This window comes from Accipiter gentilis, chromosome 31 (genome assembly GCF_929443795.1).
Source record: "Accipiter gentilis chromosome 31, bAccGen1.1, whole genome shotgun sequence".
Lineage (NCBI taxonomy): Eukaryota > Metazoa > Chordata > Aves > Accipitriformes > Accipitridae > Astur > Astur gentilis.
Genome location: NC_064910.1, coordinates 1,279,540 through 1,303,760, shown reverse-complemented (window position 1 = coordinate 1,303,760; position 24,221 = coordinate 1,279,540). Strand labels below are relative to the sequence as shown.

The 24,221-nt window shown below is 43.9% G+C and overlaps 1 protein-coding gene and 1 long non-coding RNA gene across 2 annotated transcripts in view; one reads left to right on the top strand and one right to left on the bottom strand.

Annotated features, from left to right (window-relative positions):
• Positions 1-24,221, bottom strand: part of COL4A2 (collagen type IV alpha 2 chain) — a 141,305-nt gene that overhangs the window by 6,068 nt on the left and 111,016 nt on the right. Inside the window, exons 25-44 of the mRNA XM_049834053.1 lie at positions 23,761-23,820; positions 22,924-22,986; positions 19,292-19,399; positions 17,154-17,375; positions 14,791-14,952; positions 14,026-14,196; positions 12,732-12,875; positions 11,383-11,508; positions 10,863-11,044; positions 9,452-9,515; positions 9,005-9,079; positions 8,265-8,372; positions 7,153-7,260; positions 5,853-5,924; positions 5,327-5,452; positions 3,824-3,940; positions 2,092-2,253; positions 1,858-1,956; positions 1,012-1,158; positions 281-397 (exon numbers count right to left, since the gene is read on the bottom strand). Coding sequence (XP_049690010.1) covers positions 281-397; positions 1,012-1,158; positions 1,858-1,956; positions 2,092-2,253; positions 3,824-3,940; positions 5,327-5,452; positions 5,853-5,924; positions 7,153-7,260; positions 8,265-8,372; positions 9,005-9,079; positions 9,452-9,515; positions 10,863-11,044; positions 11,383-11,508; positions 12,732-12,875; positions 14,026-14,196; positions 14,791-14,952; positions 17,154-17,375; positions 19,292-19,399; positions 22,924-22,986; positions 23,761-23,820 — 2,433 coding nt within the window. The remainder of the gene's footprint in view (positions 1-280; positions 398-1,011; positions 1,159-1,857; positions 1,957-2,091; positions 2,254-3,823; positions 3,941-5,326; positions 5,453-5,852; positions 5,925-7,152; positions 7,261-8,264; positions 8,373-9,004; positions 9,080-9,451; positions 9,516-10,862; positions 11,045-11,382; positions 11,509-12,731; positions 12,876-14,025; positions 14,197-14,790; positions 14,953-17,153; positions 17,376-19,291; positions 19,400-22,923; positions 22,987-23,760; positions 23,821-24,221) is intronic.
• LOC126052840 (uncharacterized) lies at positions 7,354-9,429 on the top strand. The gene is made up of 3 exons (XR_007510159.1): positions 7,354-7,680; positions 8,825-8,927; positions 9,323-9,429. It is a non-coding gene; the product is annotated as an uncharacterized LOC126052840 (long non-coding RNA).

The following is a 24,221-nucleotide window of genomic DNA, read 5'->3' as shown; positions in this document are numbered from 1 at the left end:
TCACTAGGCTGAAATACTTAAGAGAAAACCAATATAAAAATACTCAGATCAAAACAAGCTCACTCACATGAGCGGACTGACATCTACATCTACCAAAACTTACTCTGAAAATTCTGCTTTAAGACATCTCTGTTGAAAGTTAGTTGTCCCTTGTGAAGAAGCTGTGAAGACAAACTTTCTCTCTCCTCCCCTCCTCCCCATCCAGTGATGTAGTAACTACAGAACAATTTATAGCAGTGAAACAGGGAAGAGGGAAGAAGTCCTGTGCAACATCACTTACCTTCAGATCCCACCGGACCCTGAAACCCTGCTGGTCCTTGTTCACCTCTGGAGCCGGGAGGAGCTGGAATGCCACCCCTGCCCTGGAGTCCTGGCTCTCCAGGTGAGCCTCTGAAACCTTGCACCAACAATGGTTATAAGCACAGTGACTGCAGAGGTATCAACAAGCTACACACTTTGTTAACGTGTGCTTTACTTGCATACGTGTGGTCCTATCTGCCAGGTTTACCAACTTACATAAAGGCAAGATCCTATGGTTCTTCCGCAGGCAAAGAGCACTGACTTCATTGGAAAAGGTTGCTGGATCAAGACTACATGAGACCCACAACCCTAATCTTCCACTCTTGCTACCACCATGCATCTGTGATGAGGCTAGCAGCAAGAGGTGCACTGCACTGGGGCCGCGCGTCACTACGTAGATCGCTACGTTCCCTGGGTTGACAGTACGCCCACAAGGATGTGTGCATGTCCACCAAAGACATTCAGTCTTGATTTAAGTGAGATCCGTATCTGATGTTGCTTTGGCTATGTGAGTGTTGTTGAAGTTTTCTCCTGGTTTGCTTATGTTCTGAATACTAGGAGGAGGAGGGAAGCCAAGCCTGTCTTTGAAAGACCAAAATTTGACTCTCCTCTCTGACTTCAGAATTTAAAGTAGAGAGCCAAAGCAGTGCTCTGGTGGCCTCACTCTGCTAAGGGGAACTGAGCTTTCACTCCCGAGTGTGCGACTCCTACCTGGATCGCCTGGTGGACCCTGAAGTCCCATATCTCCTGGGCTTCCTTGAGGTCCTATGTTTCCACGGGGACCTGGTGAACCTTGCTCAGCAACCAGCCTTGGAGGAAGAGCGGGCAGCCCAGGAGAGCCAGGAGGGCCCTGAAAGCCTGTGATTAGAAGCAAGATGAGATAGTTTGATTAACCCCCACCCTGTATTTTCCTTAATGTGCTTTCATCTACAGATATGTTGCTGTTACTTGGTTGCATATGTGAGAGAGGGACTCTGGTCTGCAACTCACTACCTTGGGAATAGCAGCTATATTTATTATACTGGGGGAATGTGTGTGAGTATGGGGATTGTTTTCTCTTGGACAGCACACAGATAGATAAGCAGAAGAAAATGAATAATGCTCCTGCTCCCTCATTTATGACAGAGGAAGCTGGGAAGTTCCCCCCAAACAGCCAACAGCTCTCTGAGGTGCAGAACCATCTTTTAGTGGGCTTCAGGAGACCCACATACATGGTGGTATAGATGGAGTGAGGGATTTTAAAGATATTTCTAAATATCCAGTACATCTACTCTGGAGGATTAGTTTAGATCAGGAATTCTTCCTTTTTTTTAACTCCAAAAGTGGCTCTGATTTTGGAGTTGGCACCTCATACAAAATAAATTCATAAAGGCAGAAAGTTGACCACCCATGTTAAATTTAGGCATCTGTCCCCTGGAATTTGCCAGGGGTCACACACAGACACGCAGGTTGGAGAGGACTCCAGAGGTCATCTAGCCCAACCTCCTGCTCAAAGCAGGGCCAGTTAGGTCAGCTCTGTGGAGTTTAGAAAGGAGTCATACATCTGACTGCACTTACCAGTTACTCCTCTATCCCCCTTGGGTCCGATAGGTCCCAGATCACCTGGAAATCCTACTGTGCCCATAAAGCCGATGACGCCTTGTTCACCCTTACGACCTTTAATGAAAAATGACAGTTGGCATTACTGCATTCCAGCACAGATCAAGTGAGCGCAAAAGCCGTGTTACTAAAGCTGCTGTAGCATAGGAGGTTCCCGGGCTCCTGGCCAAGACCAGCGGTTCCCATCCTTACCTTTTGGTCCAGGGTACCCGGGAACGCCAGGTCTGCCTGCTGGTCCAGGATCACCTCTGCTTCCCTTTGGGCCAGTCGGTCCACTCACACCTGTTTGTCCACTTTCTCCTTTGCTCCCTGGTGGAGCTGGTATTCCAGGCTGCCCCTGTAGTCCTGGATAACCTGTTCAGAGCACACAGAGGTTGCAATCTGCTTATACTTGAGACCTGGGCTCAGGGGAAAATAACAGTACTATCCAATTGTATCCCATCAGGTTTTATTTCCTTAATTGAAGCGGGGAGCTAAGCATTAGCAATAGACCTATCCGGCGTTCCTGCGCCTGCTCTCAGGCCGGCTGTGGGGGCAGAGGAATTAGAGCATGAAGCTCCCACAAAGCACGGCGTCATCTCAAGCAAGATTTCAGTGGAAGTGGGGTACCTGCTAGATACAGCCTTCAATGAGCTACTCCTTCCTCAGCAAACGCCCCACTTCACTAGGTGCCTCCCTGCTTCATCCTAAATTCTCCAAGTAACTAGAGAGAAATCAGAGAGCAGTGAGTACCTGACTCCGTGCCAGCTGGTAAATAAGCCAAGGACTTACTGTTCTGTGTATCTTAGTGCTTCAGCTGAACATCTGGATACAAATAACTACTTCATGCTGTCTTGGGAGTTAGGGGAACAGCTTCTTTTTCCAGAATTACACATTGCTTGAACCTAAACCCAGCAGGCTTCTCATCAGTTATTTCTGCTGCCTAAAAAGACATTTGGACCTTGTTTCCGAGGAGAGAGGGATTTACTAACTAGGGTTTCGAGTGGGGCATCCCTCATGCTGCCTGTTGACGTTGGATCACATATGGATATGAATGTAAGATGCATGTGGCAAAGTAGGAGCGAGCCACCATTTTGGCTGGGAGATGGTGTTCCTGTTCCCACCCTCCTGATTGCTTCTGTTTTTATTTTTTATCCAGTAACTGCCTGGGGAGTGGGAATCAGTACGCAGAGTTAGGCCAACTAACATTCTCTTTCCATTTGGAAACTTAGGTATTTTGTTGGTTTTCAGCTGGTTTGCCTGTTGTCAAGTTTTTGCTGAGTTTACATAAAAATCTCCGTGCATCATGTAAAGATGATAGTGGGACACCTGCAACTTCTGCTCCAAGCACTTCACAGTGCCACTACAGTTTGAAATGATTGCGCAGTCCAATAAGCAACAGGTACATCATCCTCTAAATAGAGACAGAGTGGCTTTTTCATGTGTGTGAGAGAGGCAGGCTTATAGCATGGACTTTTAGAGAGAAGAGCTAATGCTTCCCATTGTAACTTAGTTTGCATGGTAATTTCACATAGGAAAATTTTGTAAGTGATTAAGAAAATATTCTGTAGACTTGCAAGCCTGCCACAGACCTCAGTTTTTGAAGTAGTAAATTAGCATAATGCTTCTGAAAGTTGTTAAGAGAATTCTGGATGATTAAATCTGTTATTTGCATGAAAATCAAACCCTTCCATCAGGATGACCTGGAGGAACTGCCTTCTGCTTTCAAGAGGTCTGTCCCTATTATCTTATGTACTATTAGTTCTGTCCAACAATTGTTCATGCACTTTAGTGCTGTGTTTAGTTCGGATATTCTACTGAATCAACGCAGAAATAATAATGACTGCTGTTTCTAACCCAGTACTTAAGCTTCTATTATTGCCTGAGGGCACAACCTTGTACTTAATCTTTTATTGTTGTCTGAGGGGAACAAGGCATGAATTACCTGGCACACCATCTAGACCTGGGGAGCCTTTATCACCAGGATATCCTGATATATTTGAAATCCCAGGAGGCCCTGGAAATCCTTCCTGCCCAGGAATGCCAAAGGGGCCGTGGACTCCTGAAAGGAAGAGACAAAATGATCAGCGCTGCAAAGAAAATGCACAATTGCAATTATAAGGACTCACCTTAGGCTAAAGAATGGGATTTTCAAAATGGAAAACACCTGCAGTTCCCACTGATTTTTGTTTTATCTTTTCAGATGATGTTGTGGAGGTTTTTCTTAAAAGAACCAAATACTAGTTCTGTGCCAAAGCTCTCTGGATAGCTAATTACATCTCACAGTGTGGAATGCTAATAGTCTTGTCTGCCAGGTAAAATATTTCAAGATCGGAAGTACTCAAAATATCCTAGCAGACAAGAAAGCAGCTTTGTTCTTCTGTGTCCTGTGGAGTCAGGGGTCACAGACACTTAGGGTTTTCTGGAGTCAGTTAAAACCAAAAGTTTGAATCCAAGAAGTTCTCTGTAGATGAAAACTGTTAAATGGCCAAAAATCTGGCCCACCAATGACAGATTATTCTTTTAAGTAGATTCAAATTGTCAGGAAGCCACAAAGCCCCTTTTGTTTGTTCATTTTAAAAAATTAATAGTATTTAAATCTGACAAACAAACATGAACGAGGTATGTGAAATAGCTGTTTCTTCCAATGCTTGATAATAAATCTCTGAATGGTGTTTGAGATGGCACAGCATGTTAGCAACAACAAAGTGTAACACAAAAGAATAGGAATGAGCCATTGAACCAAGCAGGCAAAGGCAGTAAGGTTTTGTATCTATGCTAGTCCTTCATCCTTTCAGAGTCAAAATGTTGGAAGACTTTTTAAACCCCCTCCCTGTAATTGATTCATCAGTCCGGTGGCTCCCTGATGGAAGAACTGCTGATAAGCGCAGCTCACTACAGCAAGGTAGGTTCAAGTGGGAAGGCCATACGCTTCCATTGCGCGAGGGCTGGTGGTGCTGGGCATGGGAATAATGCCCAGGAGGGATCAGTGGGACGATCACACGTTGACAGACAGCGAGGCTTTCAGAAGAACAGCAAACATTGGCAGATTTGCAACAAAAAGAAAGAAAAGCCATCGCGTTTGTGTAACTGGAGCTTCATTAAAAGTATTCTGGGAGCTGATGGCCGAGACAGCTCTCCTATACAGCTGCCCACACTATACTGCATTTTGTGACACCTGTAACACCCACTGCTGAAACAAATAATAAGTAGATCCCTGTAGACATTCGTCTGATCACCCCGTGGGACTCGGCACAGGGTCCACCATACCCTGGGCCACAGAGCACTGACACCAATATGAGGATGCTGCAAATGGCGTTTATTCAACTGCGTCACGCCCTTATATACTGCCTGTCGGTCATCCCGCCTCCCTTAACCCTTCTCTTTCCGTACATCGCGAGATCTTCCGAGCGCCAATCCCTACAATCCCGTTCTCCGGAACACGAACCTGGAACGCCTCTTTCTCCCTTCTGACCCGGAGGGCCTCGGCTGCCTTCCACTCTGCTCGGCTCTCCCGCTTCGCCTTTGTCACCCACGGCACCTGGGACTCCTGCAGAGCCGTAGCCGTCCGGACCTGTTGTGGAGTTGTACAAAATACAGAGGGAAGCTGAAACGTTTCCGCGTGTAACATCGTGCCAGCATGCTAATGTACATATATAGAGCATGTGGGTTCACTAAATACGTGAGTCTGTAATGGCTCGTTGGAAAAATGGCCCGTAATGGGGAAAAAAAAGGCCTTGAGGCTTTAACTTAATAAGAGGAAAGGAAATTATGATTGGAAGCTGTGTTCTAACCCATCTGTGTGGCAGCACACAGCATATGAAGTTGTTTGCCAGAGCCCACAATAATGAAGCAAATTCCACATTGGGCTTTGGATGACACAGTTAAAGTCACACTGCGAAGATCTCGCCGACCAGACTTGCAGCCAGCACAGCGTTGTGCCTGTGAAGAGGCAGAGTAAGAGTCTCACTTACCTGGCGATCCTGGTAAGCCCTTAGTGCCCGGTAAACCATGCAGTCCACTGATTCCTCTTAAGCCAGGCAAGCCTGTTTTAAAATTGCATTCATGATTATCACAATAGTTTCTATGAGTCTGTTTATATTCATAGGCAAAAAATTCAAACGCTTGAATAAATACTATTCTGTGTTAAAATCTTGTGTATTATATGCAAATTAATTCATTACAATAAGCTTATTATGAAATACACCACACTATGGTTTTGTGATTGGCAAATTTTGTTATTACCCAATAAACTCGCTATGCCAGTTTTTAAAAAAAATATCTCTGATCCATCTGGTAGCATGCCATTCGTTCCAGTCTTGCTGCCACAATTTTGTTAATAACTATTTAGTTTTCCAAAATCCTCAAACCAAGACAATTATGGCATAATTGTAGGCTCTAAATGTGATTATAATGAAGCTCTCTTCAGGAGAAATTCACACTGCCTCATTTAAAAAAAAACAACAGAACATCTAATAGCTGCTGCTGCTGTTAAAAGTAAAATTTATCCTATCTATTTGTACCTGTCAAAGTGTTAAGCGTGATGTTAAAGCTAGACAGGTATCCCTAATGAGTGGCCAGAGCTCTGGAGCACAAATGAACCTTCAAAAACTAAGTGTCTGTCTCTCTCTTCACTGCCTATAAAGGCAGCCTTCATAACCATATTAGCTTAGATTTGATGCAGATTCAGATAGATGAATCTTACTAAAAGCAGGGCAACTTCTGGCTGTACTGTAGAAAAAAATCTGCTTAGTATATTAAGGAATTAGGTGGCAACCAATGAGCTCCTGTGATACAAACAAACAGCTTCATTTTTAAATTATCACCTATATTTTGATAGCAGAATTCTGCCTGAGCCATGTATCATCCTTAAAACCAGATGTTGGATCAGTTCGCAGTTTTTGATGATGATTTAGGACAAACATATTGTTTGCTATCTAATGCCACATCATAATATTCTACTACTGTATATCACTACTCTTGCTGCATTTTATATAATCTTCTGTTTTTTCTTCCCAACTGTCACAAAAAATGAAAAAGTTTCCTGTAAACTGCTTTCCTGGTTGAGGGAGGTCATCAGCAGTTAAAGTGAGCTCGGCAGACACCAGTCCTTCAGAAGCCATGGGTCTTGGTTAGTGCACCTGGACCTTATGAGGAATAAATGTTTGCTAGAAGGAACCCTGAATGGCAAAAAGCTCCCTTCTTCTTTACCCCAAAAGAACACTAGGAAGTGCTAACACTGAAGCGAGCGAATAGCTGAAGCTGTACAAGTACCTGCTTGTCCCGGTAAGCCAGGCCAGCCGGGAGTTCCCTTTTCGCCCTGAAATCCAGGTGTCCCGGTGCTTCCTTGCTGCCCTGGGGGGCCGACCAGTCCTGGCAAACCTGCGCAACAATGATGAATCATTGCTCATGAGTGTCCTTAAAACCGATAGCCCAAAACACGGACTTGGGCTACCTCCATTCTCGCTGGTAGCAATACGAAGGCTTTCCCCTCCTAATGTCATTGTATGACACTGCTCCGCTCATCCAAGTGGAAGAAAACTAAAGAGAGCAAAGGTAGGAGAGGCAAGGCGTAGCAGAACAATTTGTTACAAACTTCAGGTTTCTGACAACCTAAGAAACACAGTGGGCTCCTCTGTGTTTGAGGAAATTATCATTTCCTTATTGAAATGATAATTTTACTTCTATTGCCAGTTACAATAAGTAATTTCATTTATGTTCACCTCAGGTTCCTCTTCTGCTGCCATCTGTTTCGCCTTTCCAACTGGAAAGCTGAGCGGACAAGGACAGTTTCCCAGTCAGGTACCTGCCGAAACTGCTCCAGTCTTGGCTGGAGTTTATAAGCCCTATAATTATATGAGAAATGTGGAGCAACTGCTCTGAAAGAACATTTTCATGATTGTCCTGCAATAAGACACGTTCTTAAGCCCTGAGTTCATGATCCAGCCAGAGTCGAACCTGACTTCGGTTCCCTGGTACTCTTGTGCAGTCAGGCAACGAGCCTGGCTCAAAGGCTCCTGAGTAACTGGGGGTTACTGGGTCCTGTGGGATACTGACTTCATTTATGGCAGAAAACAGCAGGGAAAAGCCCATCTCTTTGTGGTATTGAGACAGCATCAGAATACCCGAATATGCCAGCAATACGACACTTTGACCAGACACATGATCGCTATAAAAAAAGGTAAAACTGGTATGAAGTTAAGTTTTTGGAATTTCCTCTTAAGTACTACCACGAGTTCCACATCCTTTTCACTGCTCTTTACCAACTTACAGCATGATCAACATATTAAAAAACTTAATGACTTTCTTTTGAGGGAAAAAAGATTTCTTTGTCTTTCTCTTCTTAAACAGTTTTATTCTTTAGAGCATTAAAAAGAATATTTTACCTTCCTGTCCCACAGAGCCAGGGATACCCTGCGTGCCCTTGAGGCCTTCAATACCAGGGAAACCAGGATCACCGCCTTCGCCTTTTTGTCCTGTGCTGCCTCTTGTGCCTGGAAAACCACAAAACCAGCATATTCTTTTCATAATCTGTATACAACCCTAAGATAACAAGCATAATGTGAAGTTGGTTACTGAATGGGTCCTGGTCTTGCCGCATAAAAATATTCTTCTAGTCAGGGTGCTTGCATAATCTGGGAGTATCAGTAGTCATCTACACCATGCTGGCCAAACCATCACTGAATTTGTTTTTAAAAGTACTCCCCAAATTATGTGGAATATAACACTGATGTTCAAGTGTACTTCATGCACAGGGAAATTTTAGTACATTGCCTAACCAACCCAATCCAAAATTGACCTGACTGCTATCCCATCTTCCATCATCATGGCCTGATATTGTTCCTTTTGTCATCAATGGCAAAAAAAAAAAAAAAAAAAAAAAAAAAAAGAAATGTTTACTGGAGTTGCACATGATTGATGTTTACTGCTATAACTGTACTTTCAGTTGAAGAGGTAAACACAGCACATACTCATTTCAACAAAGAAAAGATGAACCTCTTCAGGAGCTGTCATGAGAGCACGGGTTCAACAGCCACCAAAAGCCCACGGTAAGCTCCCCCTCCCTTCCTCTGTGGACTTCAGTATGTGAAAAGTAATACATTCAGAGCAACTGTGAAATTAATACCTGTTAAGCCTGGCACACCAACGTCCCCTTTAAGGCCTGGCATTCCTGGTAAGTTTATAGTATCTCCCGGCTCACCTATTTTAAGCAAAAATGAACACATGAGCAGTAAGGCTTTAACTTAAACTGTATTTCCTGTTTTGAAGGAATTGCAACTTCTGAGGCAAAATTCAGTAATTATTATCTTTCTAGAATAAAAGAGGAATAAGTTAAAGAAAGAAAACCACAAAGTCTTTACAACAGCCACTCTCCCTGCCATGGATGGATTTATCCGTAGACAGTACATGTTGCATGAATTTAACAGTATTAACCTTTTCACAGCGTCCCACATCTACAATATCATTCTGTAAGACTGTACAAAGACTCGTTAAGACTGAAGACCCCCTAAGACTCTTCAGAACTTGATGGGTAATGAATACAAAGAGCGCTCAGATCAGAGAACAAACTCACCTATTTCACCATGTGAGCCAGGAGTACCAAAATGGCCTGAAATTCCTGGAACACCTTTTTCTCCCTATCATATGATTGAAAACAGGTATCAGTAAACGAGGGTGAGGATTTATTCAACCTTCCAAGCAGCGCAATTTGGAAATATTGAAAAAAAGGCTATTAAATTTACCATTTTTGAATTTCCGTGGTACTTTATAGAGTCATTTGGCTGACACCAGTTAAACCGAACCATTACAAACCAAGGGACAAGTTTGAAATTGAGAACATCCTATTACACATACATGGTGGTGAGTCCTTGTGCTGGTTTCAGCTGGGATAGAGTTGATTTTCTTCATAGTAGCTGGTATGGGGCTAGGTTTTGGATTTGTGCTGGAAACAGGGATGTTTTCATTATTGCTGAACAGTGCTTGCAAAAAGCGAGGAGGCTGGGGAGGCACAAGGAGTTGGGGGGGACGCAGCCAGGACAGCTGACCCCAACTGGCCAAAGGGGTATTCCAGACCATATGATGTCATGCTCGGCAATAAAACTAGGGGGAAGGTTGGCGGGGCGGCTGCTTCTCGGGGACTGGCTGGGCATCTGTCTGTTGGTGGTGAGCAATCATTTTCATTTGCATCACTTGTCTGTCTGGGGGTTTATTTCTCTCTTTTTTATTTGCCTTTTCATTACATTATTGTTATTGTTATTACTATTTTATTTCAATTATTAAACTGTTCTTATCTCAACCCATGAGTTTTCTCACTTTTACCCTTCCAATTCTCTTCCCCCCATCCTCCTGCTGCATGGGGCTTAGCTGCCGGCTGGTGTTAAAACACGACAGTCCTGCAATCCTTGGTTAGGAAAAAGTTCTACTGAAATCTAAGGGCAAAACTACCTGAAAAAGGAACGTAGTTTTTGGCTCTCTTAAATAAACTATGTCTGTGAGTCAACTGTCAGGCCTTTTTTAAGAGTTTATTTCTTGCAGTGTAACTTATTTTGCAGCCAAAGTGAATAATGGTGAGTTACCCTCTAGGAGCTGAGATTCTTAGACGCTTCTCTTCTACTGTTAGATGAGTGACAGTGAGTAATTTTTGGCAGTGGTACCATCAGTCCTGGGAGAAAGGGAAGAGTAAGCCCAGCGCTGAGAATAATTGTACCAACAGCTACAGCAACAGGACCAAGGACCTAGAAGGAACTGCCTGGGTTCTCATCAGCAAAAAGCTGGCGCATGAAATTTGGATGTCTCCCAAGGAGAAAAGAAAGGACTCTGCTTAATGAACGTTGGAGGGATCGAGCAAAAATATTTGATCTCTCTATTCAATTTTTATTGCATTTCTATCTGTTCAGCGCAATTTCAAGGGGTGAGCGCCACTCCCTAGAGAAGCCGAATGCCGGCACAAGGACACCTTTATTCCCTCACGGGCATGAACTCACCCTGCCGCCGGTGCTGCCAGGGAAGCCTCTGATGCCAGGAGAGCCGGCTGGACCAGGGTAGCCTTTCAGACCTGTCAGCCCTTTCGCACCGATGTCCCCTTTCACACCGGCCACGTAGCTGGGATGCCCAGGGGACCCTGGAGTTCCCGTCTTTCCGGGAACGCCTGGCATTCCCTTGCTACCTGCAGGCGGGGAAGAAGAAAAATAAGGACTTAAAACTGTTAGAGCTGGGAAGGCTGACACGCAGTTGCTTGCGTGCAAGAAGTTTTCCTGCTAGCCTGGCACCATGACGCGCTAGTACAAAAAGGCAGCACACACACGCGACATAAACCCACGCGGCTTTCCTCGGGGGTGGCTCCGTGAAACGCAGCCGGGAGCTCAGCTTTCGCTGTCGGAGACTTTGCTGGGGGGGCTGCAGCGCAGTGGTACGGCGAGTGGGGAATATTTAATATGGTAACTGAGAAAGGACACCGATCCATAGTCCTGAATGTGCTTGCTTTGTTTTGTTGTGACCACTGACCTTTTAAGCCAAAGAATCCCTTTGTGCCCCTTTCTCCAACGTCTCCTTTTTCACCTTTAACTTCCAACATCAGGCTGGGCTTGAGCTTTGGGGGTTCTCCCGGGGGGCCTTGATCTCCACGGTCACCTAAAGGGTAAAAAACCCCAACCATGTTACAAAAAGCTAGTCAGCGGCCCTGAGTTGGAAAAAGCGAACAGAAGAGTGAATTTAGCAAAAAGGGATTAATAGATAAATCTTGCACAAGCTATGGAAAATCCACTTGCATAAAAAGTTACCTGTGTCAATACAACGTGTCAGCAGAACAGTCAAGCATAAGAAAACACGAAAACTGAGTTAAACTTTTGTACATATGACCCTGGGGAGCTGGACCCAGACTCCTCTGTGACAGATAATTTACCTCCCAGCAGATCACTTAGGTGTCATGTGTTTATAACAAAACAAAAAGCACAATGGAGAAAGCACAGAAAAGTAGGTTACTTCCCCTGAAAGAGAAACTCTCAGTCAAAAAGCCTTGGGCGAAAGAAAGCGTTTGGATTTGTTATCAGTTATTTTCTTGATTTGAAGGTTAGTAGTAAATAATATCCTGAAGAAAGGACCCAAATAGACTGTATGACTCTCTAGTTCTTTGTGGGATGCAGAGACAGGCCAGCCACCCAGACCTGTCTCCTATGATCATGCACTGTCTTAGACTTCTTCACCAAGAAGCAGATTTGCACTTCTCTTCACAGGGGCTGTTTTCACACTTGCCTTTTGCTCAGACCTCCCCTGAATTACTGGCAGCACTGTTTTGCAGCCTTTGAACTGCAGACTGCTTTTTCTTAAGTACCTATCTCAGGGTCCCTAGAAAGAACATTTTGGCCTTGTGGTAAAGCATGTATTTAAAGATAGTTGTATGCAAAGAGAGGACCGAGTTAAGAGTTTTCATTTTACTGATGATATCAGCTGATATGTTTGTGACTTTTAACTACGTAATTGCCTGGTTTTCTGAATATTTCAGTGCCTTTACAGTGCAACTGGAGCAAAATCTGAGTCTTTTACCCCAAACACCTTATGCTTCTTGGGAAAAGGCCCTGTTGAGTTCTGTACTAGCCCAGAGGTGCCACTATCTGAGCTCAGCTGAATAATGAGATGTCTGTCTCCAACCTTAAACGTATAAAGATTCACAAAGAAGTAACCTTTCCCTGAGCCTAAAATCCAGGCCTCTCGGCCAGAGGCCCATGTGTGAAATCAGTGGAGGAATGTGGAGGAGCTAAATATACCATGTGAAAAATGTGTCATCTTTGTGTCCTTGCAAAATAGTTCTCCAGATGTGAAAACCAAACACACTGGTACCACCCATAAGCAAATACCTTTAAAGCCACGTGCACCCACTGAGCCTTTATCGCCCTGGGCCCCCGGCGGGCCAAATTCTCCTTTGATTCCCTTGATGCCCGGTCTTCCTTTTAGGCCTGTCATGCCTTTGAAACCATCGATGCCAGATGAACCTTTTAAGCCTTTAAAGAAAGAACGGGAAGAGAACTGTTACCTCACTCAGATTTCTGCAAACTACGTCAATGTTAACGAGCAACACATGACTAAAATGGTACGAAAACTTCAGTGCGGCAAGCAGTACCTATTTTTTTGGGTGCCGTGACGCCTAGGGCAATCTGCAGCTCTAGATCAGGCACCCAAGCTCTCCGAGAGGTAGAGAAGGGCAGGGGTACCCTGAACTGCCTCAGCTGGCCAAGAGGAGATGTTGTGGAGATGACCAGAACTTAGTCTTTCTTCTGAAAGATCAGTTCAACCCCCCTCCTACAGACGAGCTAGAGAAAGGCACCTAGTTCCGCACAAGGTTTGTAGTCAGTCCGTTCTTCTACATATAGAGATACAAATCATGGGTCTAGGACAGCCTGGCCCTTTCTCACCAAAAATTCCCATGCTTCCCTTTTCTAAAGAAGAGGACGCTGTTTTACACAGGTCATGCTAACAAAGAGATCTTCATTCCTCCCCAGTGAGAGCTGATCAGTACTCCAGAGCTGTCCAAGGAAGAAAGTCCTATCTTTCCAACTGATGGAATTGCAACATGCATTTTTAGGCATTCGCCCCCTCTTTGCGTTTAACTTGGCTTCAGTGGAGTGGAATCCTGCTGAAACTCCCTGCATGATGTAGACAACTTGCATTATACATAGCATTTTTGTGGCTGGCAAGTGAGAATCTCACCTTCTCTATATGTAAGATTAGTATCCTGGTAAAAGTAAACATTGAGGTCTTGTGTCTGGCATTGCTCAGTACACAACTGCCAGCTTTAAAAAAACTTTAAAGCAAAGGTTTGGAGAAACATCTCTTCAGTTTCCCTGAGAGCCAGTGGGACTGGGACAAGGGAAGGACTTTTGGAGAGAGAAAAGAGTAAATACTGTATATTTTTTAAAAGGAGAAATAAAACAGCCACTGCCTTTCTAAATAGGGCTGCATGTCACAAGCTAGCATTTTGCCAAGCACAACACAGGGGAAAACAGACAGTGATTTTAGAATATATTAGGCACACGACCCTAATTCGTCTGTTTTAAACAGAGGTGGCCCAGCAGAGAACACGTGCTGTCCATCTCAGCACAGAACAGCTGTAAGCAACATTACTTTTTTTCAAAGCAACTGTTCAGAGCTCACCTTTATCTCCTGGAAAGCCAGCCAGTCCGCTTATGCCAGGGGGACCAGTCACGCCAGGTATACCTTGTAATCCCGGGTAACCCATTTCACCTTTGTCACCGGATAGACCTTTCAGGCCCACGGGGCCGGGAAAACCTTGCTCACCATCTTCTCCCCTAGCACCAGGTGGACCTGCCGTGTGAACACGCCAACAGGGAGATTAAAAAGCGTTTGGACACACGTGATGATTTCATACAAAGTAGCTCAAGAGGGAGAAAACTGCTATCCCACCAGCTTCATGTTGAGGGAGGGGGGGAAATTAGGATTTTTTTATTTTTTTTTTCAGAAAAGAATTGCAGAAACGATTATAAAGACAAAGTAGCTCATCAACACAAACCAGTCTGCTACCAGCTTGGTTCTGTACCCACTCCCAGCAGGACCTTCCCCTCTTTGAATTAAGCCCCTTCTCCGTAAGACTACTCCCGTTCGGTAGCTCCCTTCTCCCAGTCTGCCACCAGCAAGCTCTGACCTGGCTTGGTAGGTGGCTGTGGAAGGAAAAGCAGCAGCTCTGCTAGCGAGGACCACCCCCCCCCCACCTCCCACCTGCGATACCAGCACAATTTGCAGTCGCAGCATCTGCACTATTACTGTCATCTCCCCGGCTGGGAATTAAAGCGTGGCACGTGCCACAACCCCAAGCTTAACTTCCCGCTGTGGAAACCATACGGTTGCCCTGCCACGGAGCACTGGCAGGAGGAGTGACGCAGGACCGCGGTATTTCCTCACCGACAGGTCCTTGAGACCCAGGCCTGCCGTCTGGCCCAGGGTTTCCTGGTGGCCCTGGGAATCCACGTGTTCCTGGTGTTCCTGGCAGTCCCATCAAGCCAGGGAGACCTTGCGGCCCCGGATCTCCTTTGGGTCCTGGCAAACCTGGGTTACCATCCGCTCCTAAAGTACCATAATCATGCATTAGAGAGCATAAATATCTAGAGAGTCGATTACTACGTATTACTTCTGTGCGTGCACTGGTCTTTCAGGGCATGTTCTTCCTCTGAAAATTCAGTAAGAACAGGAAAAGCAAATTAAAAGACTGCTCATTAGTTTTAAAATAATTGACATTACCAGTACTGATCTCATTATTTGCATCGGAAGGGTTGACTGGCTCCTTCAAATGAATGGAAACAATTTGGCACCAGGTGGATATAGATGGAACAGGTCTCTTCCACTTTTAACCCCAATAATTCTGTAATTCCTGACCTCTCTCTCTATCACATACATCTTTGTAAGAATCAAATCAAGGAGGTGACTGAACCACTGAAATAATGCTCTGTATCTTTTCTAAAATGTGATGGGAAGGAATGGGAACATTTAAGGCAGACAGTGGGTTCTGGGTTTGTGTTGTTCAGAAATTTTCAAGTAAGGTCGTTACAAGGCATTGTTACAAGATTCATACAAATTCCTAAGCAAAAAGGCCCTGATTCTACATGACAGTGCACTGGGTGAAAATTTACATCTCTACAATGTAAGAGCAAAGGGGGTGTCAAGATTTAAAAGGTAATGCCTGCTTTGCATTCAGATTGGAGAAGCAGCAGCATACAAGACCTCAAAAGTACACGGCACTTAAAATCTAGGCCAAGTGAATCTGCTTCTCTTTATTCAGGTTTTACATCAGTGTAGGTCCATTGGCTTGACTGCAGTTAGGTGTGCTTTATAACTGAGGTCACATAAGGTGAGTTTTCTCAATGACAAAATACAGGCTTTAGCCCTCTGTTCAGAAGGGCTAGTAGTTTAAGTGGCATAGATAATATCAAGGAATCACTAGCTACTTCACATAAAACTAAAAGAAAAAAAGACTCATACAAAAATTCCCATGGTTTTTTTGGAGCCATTCTGTCAGAACTAAAATAAACCAAGATCAGACAAACTAGTAATGCTTTTTCTTTTCACTGTACTTATTATTACTGAAAACTACAGAAATGCTTAGAAAGAAGGTACAAAGTCACACAACTTTTTTTCCTTTCCAATCCATGTTTTACCTTGAATTTCTTCCCATTTTCAGAGGTGTTAGTGACGTCTTCTGTCTTTTCTCAAACTTGCCAAGTGCCACAGAGCTGCCTTCATCCCTTTCCTTCACTCGGGGGCTCTACTGAAGGTGAAACCAGCTCTCCCCACTTCAAATAACTCACATAAGATGATACTCTTATTTTCTTTTTTCTATTTGTATTGAAAACCATGAGAAGAGTCTCCAAACCAGGCTCCTGTGATACAGCTCCTTGCTTTGAGTTAGTCACTCAATTACTACTCCTTTCTCACTCCCACAACAGGGCAAGGGGGTAATCGGCATCCTAAATTTAACTATGTGTCTAAATGCTCTTGAAATGGTGTAGCAGGGGATGCTTAATTCCCACGTGTGCTTTTGAAAGCCCTCCACAGAATTCAGAGTGACAAACTCAGATTTTGTAGAGAAGCTATGGTTTTCTCTGTTTTCTATAGGGAGTTTAGCATGTTTTTTAAGCTCTGTGAAATAATGAAATAAAATGAACACCCCGAAGTTATGAATAAGTATATAATATTATCTTTTTCTTGTTTCTGAGTGCCCAAAGACTGACCAGGTAAAATGGCTTATTAACATTTACTAAACACTATGTCCTCCTAGTTAAAATTTACGAATTCTGCACTAGTGCAATTTGCTATTCTGCAAAGCCACGTATTATCCAAACATCTTCCGGCATGGCAAACAATCTCAGGAGTACACAGTATGTAAGTGAAAAGTCAGGATCACGACTCCAGCACCATTCCCTTAACTACAGTGTGAAAAATTAACAGTACACCTGAACACAAGAAAGATGAGCAAAATCTGGTTCTCTGGTATCCTACAGTAGCCGATTCCATGCACTGCAACGTGAAGGAGCGCTGGTCATAAGCAATGGATCTCCACAAGGTGTTCGGAGGTGCCAGGCACATTGGTAACAGTTGAGGTAGATGGGGAAGGGATGGGAGATCGTCAGGCACTGGGGATTTGATGTGGGGGTCACCAGTACCTCCAACGCGTCCTAACACGGTCTCTTACTGCTCTCACATCTCTATAACTTGGCTACGTTTATACCACACTCTTACCCAAACATTTCTTCATTTGAAGTAGCTGTTACCTCTAGCTCCCGGTACTCCTTGATCTCCTGGCAGGCCTTTCAACCCTGGAAAGCCGGGGAGCCCGACATCCCCTCGGGAACCTGCTGCCGCTCCTAACACGTCACCGGGAAAGCCCTTCGGTCCTGGCACTCCCGGAGCGCCGGGATTTCCTGGAAGGCCTGGGTGTCCCTGCAGTCCAGGCAGACCGCTGGGGCCCCTGTCTCCCCTGGGCCCAGTAAAACCTATAAATAAAACAGGGACTAGGCGTCACAGGGTTTGCTACAAATGTTGGGAGTTCAAATCCTAGATACACCATCATATCGCTTCTTATATTATTGTAATTTGCAATTCAGTTTGTCATTTGTTCTTCGCAGAAACCTGTAGAATCAAACAAAGTCTTATATAAAGGTTTTTAAACCACGTAGCATTTATAAGAACATTTGACCAAACGTGGAAATCGGGAGGACTTACAGGTGACCCCTCAGGATACCTGGTGCCTGGGTGATGAAAGATCCCCAGCTCTGAGCACAGTTACTTCTGTGCAACTATTTTGTCACAGCTATTGCAGCATTTTATAAACATCTTATTCTGCAAGGACAAAAAACCGGTTCCTATACACAAAAACCTGGTTTGATACACAGCAGGGGTAAGACATTTCAGGGAGTCAAATTTAAAAGAATAAATGAGGAGTGAATGCGTATTGGTAAACTGGGAAGACCTGGGGGAGCTGCCCGGATGGGTCATCGCTGTTGCTGTTCCCCACACACCTGAAGCACCAACGCCAGTCGCTTCACGCCCTCCATGGAGGAACATCGCCGTCCCCGTCCTCCACCGGTGAACGACCGGGAGGGCACGAGCTCCCCTTACCACAAATGACAGGGGAAAGGCTTCTTGTGGACTGGGAAACTGGACCCGGACTGGAAGTTAAGTCCAAGCACCAGTGAAAGACAGTACGGAAGACTGCCGAAAATTGGTCTGAGTGCTGACCACCCTGGGCCGTATGGTATGGGAGCCCTAATTCAGCTTTTAGAGCACTCTGCAGAGCTTAGCAGGGGAAGTACAAGTGCGTGGTCCTGCCCTACGCTGCACAGAGCCATGTTCTACAATGCATCCCTTGCCTGTTGACCAGGACATGCAACGACCCTCCTTTTGCCTTCTGTTTTGCTACTACTCATGCAGTAGATGAGCCTAGAGAATAATTTCAGGTCGTGTGCTGCCTTAGGGCAAAGCAGCACCTGGGCACTGGATTTGGGATAGTTTGCAGCACTTTGGTACCTGTGAGGATTTAGGACTTGGAAAAGAGATAGATGGAGAGAATTTCTAAAGAGCTCCTAAATTAAGATGCATCAATGGCTTCTGAATTGTGCTACAAAAACCCCCCAGTGCCCATTTCTCTGACCAAATTAACCTGGTCAGCCACAGGGAAGTGGTAGTTTCTGGCAGTAACTCTTGCTGGACTGACGATGATCTGTGAACACACCCACTGCAGCTTATTACACGTGTGTGCAGGAGCACTATTTTAGGCTCATCTGACTTACTATCTACGAACAGACTGACTATACATGCAATTAACTGATGCGTTCTTGGATGTCCTGGAACTGCTGGAGAGATACAGAAGCCCTGGGATTTAATCTGTACCTATTACAGACTAGCATAAAATATGACAGACACTGAACACTTGCAAACAATGTTTGGAAACCCAGTCATCTATGGGCAAGGTGAGTAGCTAGTACTCCGCCTTTGATATGTCCAGTATAATTTATACTAATGTTGGAAAAAGTTAAATAGAAATACTAATACTAGTATTTTCTTGCTTTCTGCATCATTATTCTGAATATATTCCATTTGGAATCTGAAGTATCTTGTTATTGAATTTCTTTATTTCTACATGAACTTAATGAATTTTTACTATCACATTTATAATTTTTCACTATAAAGTAGATTTTAAAAGGTTGGCATCTATGTTACTTTTCATCATTATAGAAGTTGCAGGAAATCCTTTTGGATTTGAAAAGTAGCAGTTTTGTATAATAGTTTATTGTTTGAATGTGGAAGGGAAGATAAGTCAAAAATGTATCTGGAATCAAGTTTTTGTGTTTCAGTGACTGTAGTGAAGAAGTCAAAAGCATATAGAGAATGACAAATTATTTCAAGATACCTGGAGGACCTGGGAATCCTTCCCGACCTGGATCACCTCGTGTGCCATTTAGCCCTGGGTATCCCACTGGACCTGGATCACCTGGGAATCCTCTTGCACCTTTTGCACCTAAACAATATAAAAGAAAAGAAAGTAAGAAAGTGTGATCTGAACAAACAAAAGAGAAATGTGCATATAAGGTAAGAAAGGGTAGTGGTAAATATCATCATGATGTGTTTCTGGATGCAGAGATGAAACTTTTTCTTAAATTTCATGGGATTATACTGTAGCTCTTTAGCAGTATTCAAGATCCCAAGACATGGACCAAAAATCTAGGCTAAGTGCTCTTACAAACATGGATTAACCTGACTTAAAGACTAATGATATGGAGACTACTAGGGTGAAAATAATTAGTCTCACAGACTTTTGGACACTTCTAATATTTTGTAAATTAAGGTTTTTAGCTTAAGGTCAAAAGGCAATGACGAAGAAGAATGCTCAACAGAAACGGGCATAGACAAGATGCTGTACGAGGGCCAAATTTTTCCCTTCCCTGCTATACTGATCACAGAACAAGAGCGGGCTGGTTTAGATAACCACAAACCAGAAATGTAAGGCTAAAGGTTAGATCTAATCATCCTAGAAACTGAATACAAATTAACTAGCCTACTTATTATATTTGTAACAGTACAGGTCTATAGCTTCAGTAGTAAAAGCAGCGCTGTGCCCTGAAAAAGCGTTCCTCTGGCACTGATCTCATGTTCAGCTCCTGACGGGTAAAATGAGACCTTGCTTGGCTATGATGTAGTATTTGACATTTGGGTAAGTATTACTGTTTCTTAACATCTCAAAACCTGCAAGCATTTTGTAGGATTCTTTTCTTAATTTCCACCCCACCCCCCCCACCCCCATGCAACAGTTTTATTACATGAGTCTTGTTAATTCACTGTATTCCAAGATCAAGATTTTTTTGGTGAAGTTCTTTGAAAATAATTCCTGTGGAACACTTTGTTTCCCTACCTTCCCCAGCTCCTTGAACTCTTTAAGTTCCTAGCTCAGGCTTGAGGGTCAACAACATGCTTTCACATTTTAAGTGTTGTTGCTTAGCATCACCATGAGTTACAACTCATTTATTTATTACACCAAAAGCAAGTTTCGCTCCACCGCTAACTATGACAAACCAAGGAAAAGATCACTTGAATTTTGATACTTTTTTCTACTCTAGTTTTCTGAATTCCCATTATTTAACCATGATCTTTTGCAATTTTAGCTGTTGTTTGTGAAGGGGAGAAGGAAACCTTTAAAAAGACCACAGATAAGGTGCACATAAACAGCCAATGCAGTGTGGATAGCATTTTCTCCATGCCGTACAGGACTATTGTTCTTTCCTTTATATGAACAATAACTTCTCAGAAAGCAATTAAAAGGAAAAATCCTAGGCTTTCAGGTCTCAATGAAAAATTCTAATGTGCCTCTTACCCAAATATCATCTTGGTCTTGTTTCCCATCTGTAATAACTGACTTTCATCCATTCTGTTCAGTATTGCACTAATTAAAAAGCCATGTTAGAGAAAGAAGGCAGCAGATGGAGAATGCAACCACTGCTTACCACACGTTTCAGTAACTCATTATGCAATGTTAGCTGGTGTTAACACGTTGTGCCAAACAGTAGTAAGAAAAAGTTTTTATAGTAGACCGATGTTTAGTTTGCAAGCACTTTAGCTGTACGTTTGAACCAGAAAAACATTTTATTTAACAGCAATGATGTAGGTCTTGAGACGACAGAATAACCAGGATGTAACTTAGGGTGGGCTGTGTACGTCGACAGGGATTTCAAAGGAACACAAGGACATGAGGGCGTGAGACTATAAAGACGACTTCTTGCTTTATGTACGGGGTGCTATCAGCACCGAGGACACAGAGAGACCTGATTGTCTATAGCAGAGCTCCATCTGGGCTGAAAAGAAGGCAGGAGATCTTGTGGACAAAACCACATCACTCTAAGCAGACAATGAAAACAGTGTAAAGGAGGTGTTGATGTTTTTGTGTCAATCCAGAGAATGTGGGTAGGAATGATGCTCCAGGAAAGTAGATTGACACAGCTACAGCAACAAGAAGCTGCAACAAGTTGTAAACCGTGTCCTGTTCCTCCTGGGTTTCCAGCTCCCAAACTGCCTCACCCTGAAAGGTGGCTACAGACAGAGCTCTGCACTGGGCTCAGCAAGGGGCCTCTTCCAGTTTTTGGAGGGAAAGGATGCAAAACAAATCTTACAATTACTGAAACATATAAGCTGACAAAGACAGAGAAAGATTTGTTAAAGAGCTAACCAAGAGTACAAAATACAAAACACACAAAACCAGCATCACTTGTGTCACAGCAGTCTTACAGCTAGGAGTTAAATCTGACTGTATTCACTGAAAGAAAAACCTTCAAGCTTAAATGAATGAAAGAGTAAATAGATCACACTTAGAAAAAAATTACAAAGATGGCAAAGAAAACAACCTTCAGAAGCATTGATCCTAACAACAAACTAAGGCATTAGGACTAAGGAAAGATAGGTCAGAGATACGCATCACCTTTCAACAGAGATAAAATGTTCCCTTTTAAGATCCATTAGTCTGTGATAAATCAGTCCATCAATCCATGCATGCCATAATAGACCTTGTGCTGGGAAAAAAAAAGGGCTCGACCTTAAAATTTATAGTCCAGCTCTCTGACCTTGGCTAAAGCAGGGGGGGCACAGGAATGGGCATCAAGAATTTTACATTTCTCAAACTCTGAAGGACCCAGTTATGGTTTTTGTCAGTACCTTTACCAGCTGGCAATGAGAAGGATTCACTAAGAAACAGCTTTATTGCTTAGGCTGGGAGTACATAAGCTTATAGGGACTACCAGTGCTGGTCAGAGGTTCCCTCTTCAAGGTCAATTGTTATGACCACTCATCACACATGTTCGTGTTTCTCTCGATGCCATCCCACAGAGTCCTTCAGACCCTGTCCCCACCTCCTCTTCCTCTTCCTTTTTCGAGGAGGTGGGGAACCCTCAGTGCTGGGCCACCGGGAAGGCCCAAAATCACCAGAAGGTCCCTCTGGGCTATGGTGGACCAGCTCTGCAAGGAAGGCGCGCGTGGCTACAGGCAGCGCAACTGCGTTGCATCAGACAGGACACCGAGCCGCGTTAAAGACTTTAGGCTCGCACTTGCTGAAAGCACTCTGTGTAACGCACAAGGAGGAATAGTAAGAAGGATCTGCCGGAGTCCTCCGTTGCAGCCTTTTATCACCCTGCTCTGGGGATTTTCCTTGTGAGGTGTCCAGTCAGCTCTGAGAGACCTTGGTACACCCTCTACCAATAAACTTGTAGACTCTCTCTGTATACTCTCACTTACTTGCATGTGGAGAGTAGCAAATGGGCTGTCCTTTCTGTCTTCTGTTTCAGGGCTGCCGCTCATTAGCAAAGGCAGAAATAGCTCCGGAATGGTGCAGCCACCTGGGCTGCAGGCTGCTTAGATCCCTCTGCCAGCTTCAAGTTAATGCTCCTGTCCATTGTCATTTCTAAAACTCGCTGCCTGCTAAGGCTCAGCCTTAATCGACCTTGCAAGACCCCCCTCAAAACATAGCGTATGTGGGAAACAAAAGCGAAGGCAAAATGTCACCTGTGGCTCCTGGCAGTCCTGGCTTGCCTTGGGATCCCTTTGGTGGCCTCACGCAGCCCGCGCCTGCAAACAAAGAGGGTTATTTGCACCATACGTGCTCATGTGAGGCCCCTCATCAGCTCTGCACCTGCAGTTGAGACATCGTTAAAGCAGGTGAATGACGTTAACAGGCAAAACCCTAATTTGAAACAAGTTTTATTCTTCATTAAAAAACCCAATTGGTCACGGGTGGCATTTTCAGGGGAGCACTCAAACTGAGCTCCACCCCAAGAGCTGCTCTTCTGCCTGTTTTACAGGGGCTATAGTGGCTGCTCCGGTTAGACCAGCATGGGAAGGGTAGTCCACCCTCATCGATGACTGTATTTTTCAGAATAAGAAAAACACTTTGTTTCCCTGTGGGCAGTTTATACCCCTGAAGCAATCAAGTCAAATTGTGGTACAAATGAAGGGGTTTTTTCTTTATATGTCAAGTTGCACTGAAAATCTTCAAAGTTCTTCCTTAAAAGAAGTTGCTTGAATTTTCTTGGGCACCTAATTTCGGGGACTGTTGTTATAGATTGCATGGTAATCATTATTTTGTCACAATAAACACGCAGGAGCAATGAAATAAAGAACTTCTGAATTGCAAAGCTGAAAGTGTAGTAATTTTAAAATGTTCAATTTAATCAAATTACTTTTGAGCTATGTACAGTATATGCATGGTTATTTGTGACCTGAAGTTCAAACAGTTTACAATCGAGAGCATCCAAAGCAGTCATCAGAAAGAAAGCATCAAGCCATAAGAGCAGCATAAGATGAACTATTAAAATATATTCAAGCTATTTGTAGGTACAGTACCTGACCATATTGGCTCGGTTCCATCTCCCCTAGAAAAGTCTTCAATGACCTGCCCACAGTCTACAAGCAAAGAATGGGAAAAGACAGTTATTATTTAAAAGAGAAAAATTTTAAAATGCTCTCAATTCTCACCAGAATGTCTATTACAACACCAGATAATGTATTCTCTTCTGTATTATGCATACCGACAACACAAACCATTTGCTATAACATACTGGAACTCTCTATCCATATATTACTTAGATCCAGGCCTGAAACCTAGCCCTGTCAGAGTTAGGAGGCTGTGTCCCATGCACTCTGTAGGGTTGGCAGGTGTTTGTTCTGGCTGGAATATTCTGCCAGGCATCTCCACATCGAGCAATAAAACTCTGAGCCTGAGCTCTTGTGAACGTAGCCCTGGCATTCTTATACTGGAAAGGACTTGGAAAGCTGCAGAGATACTATGAAGAGCTCTGAAGGAT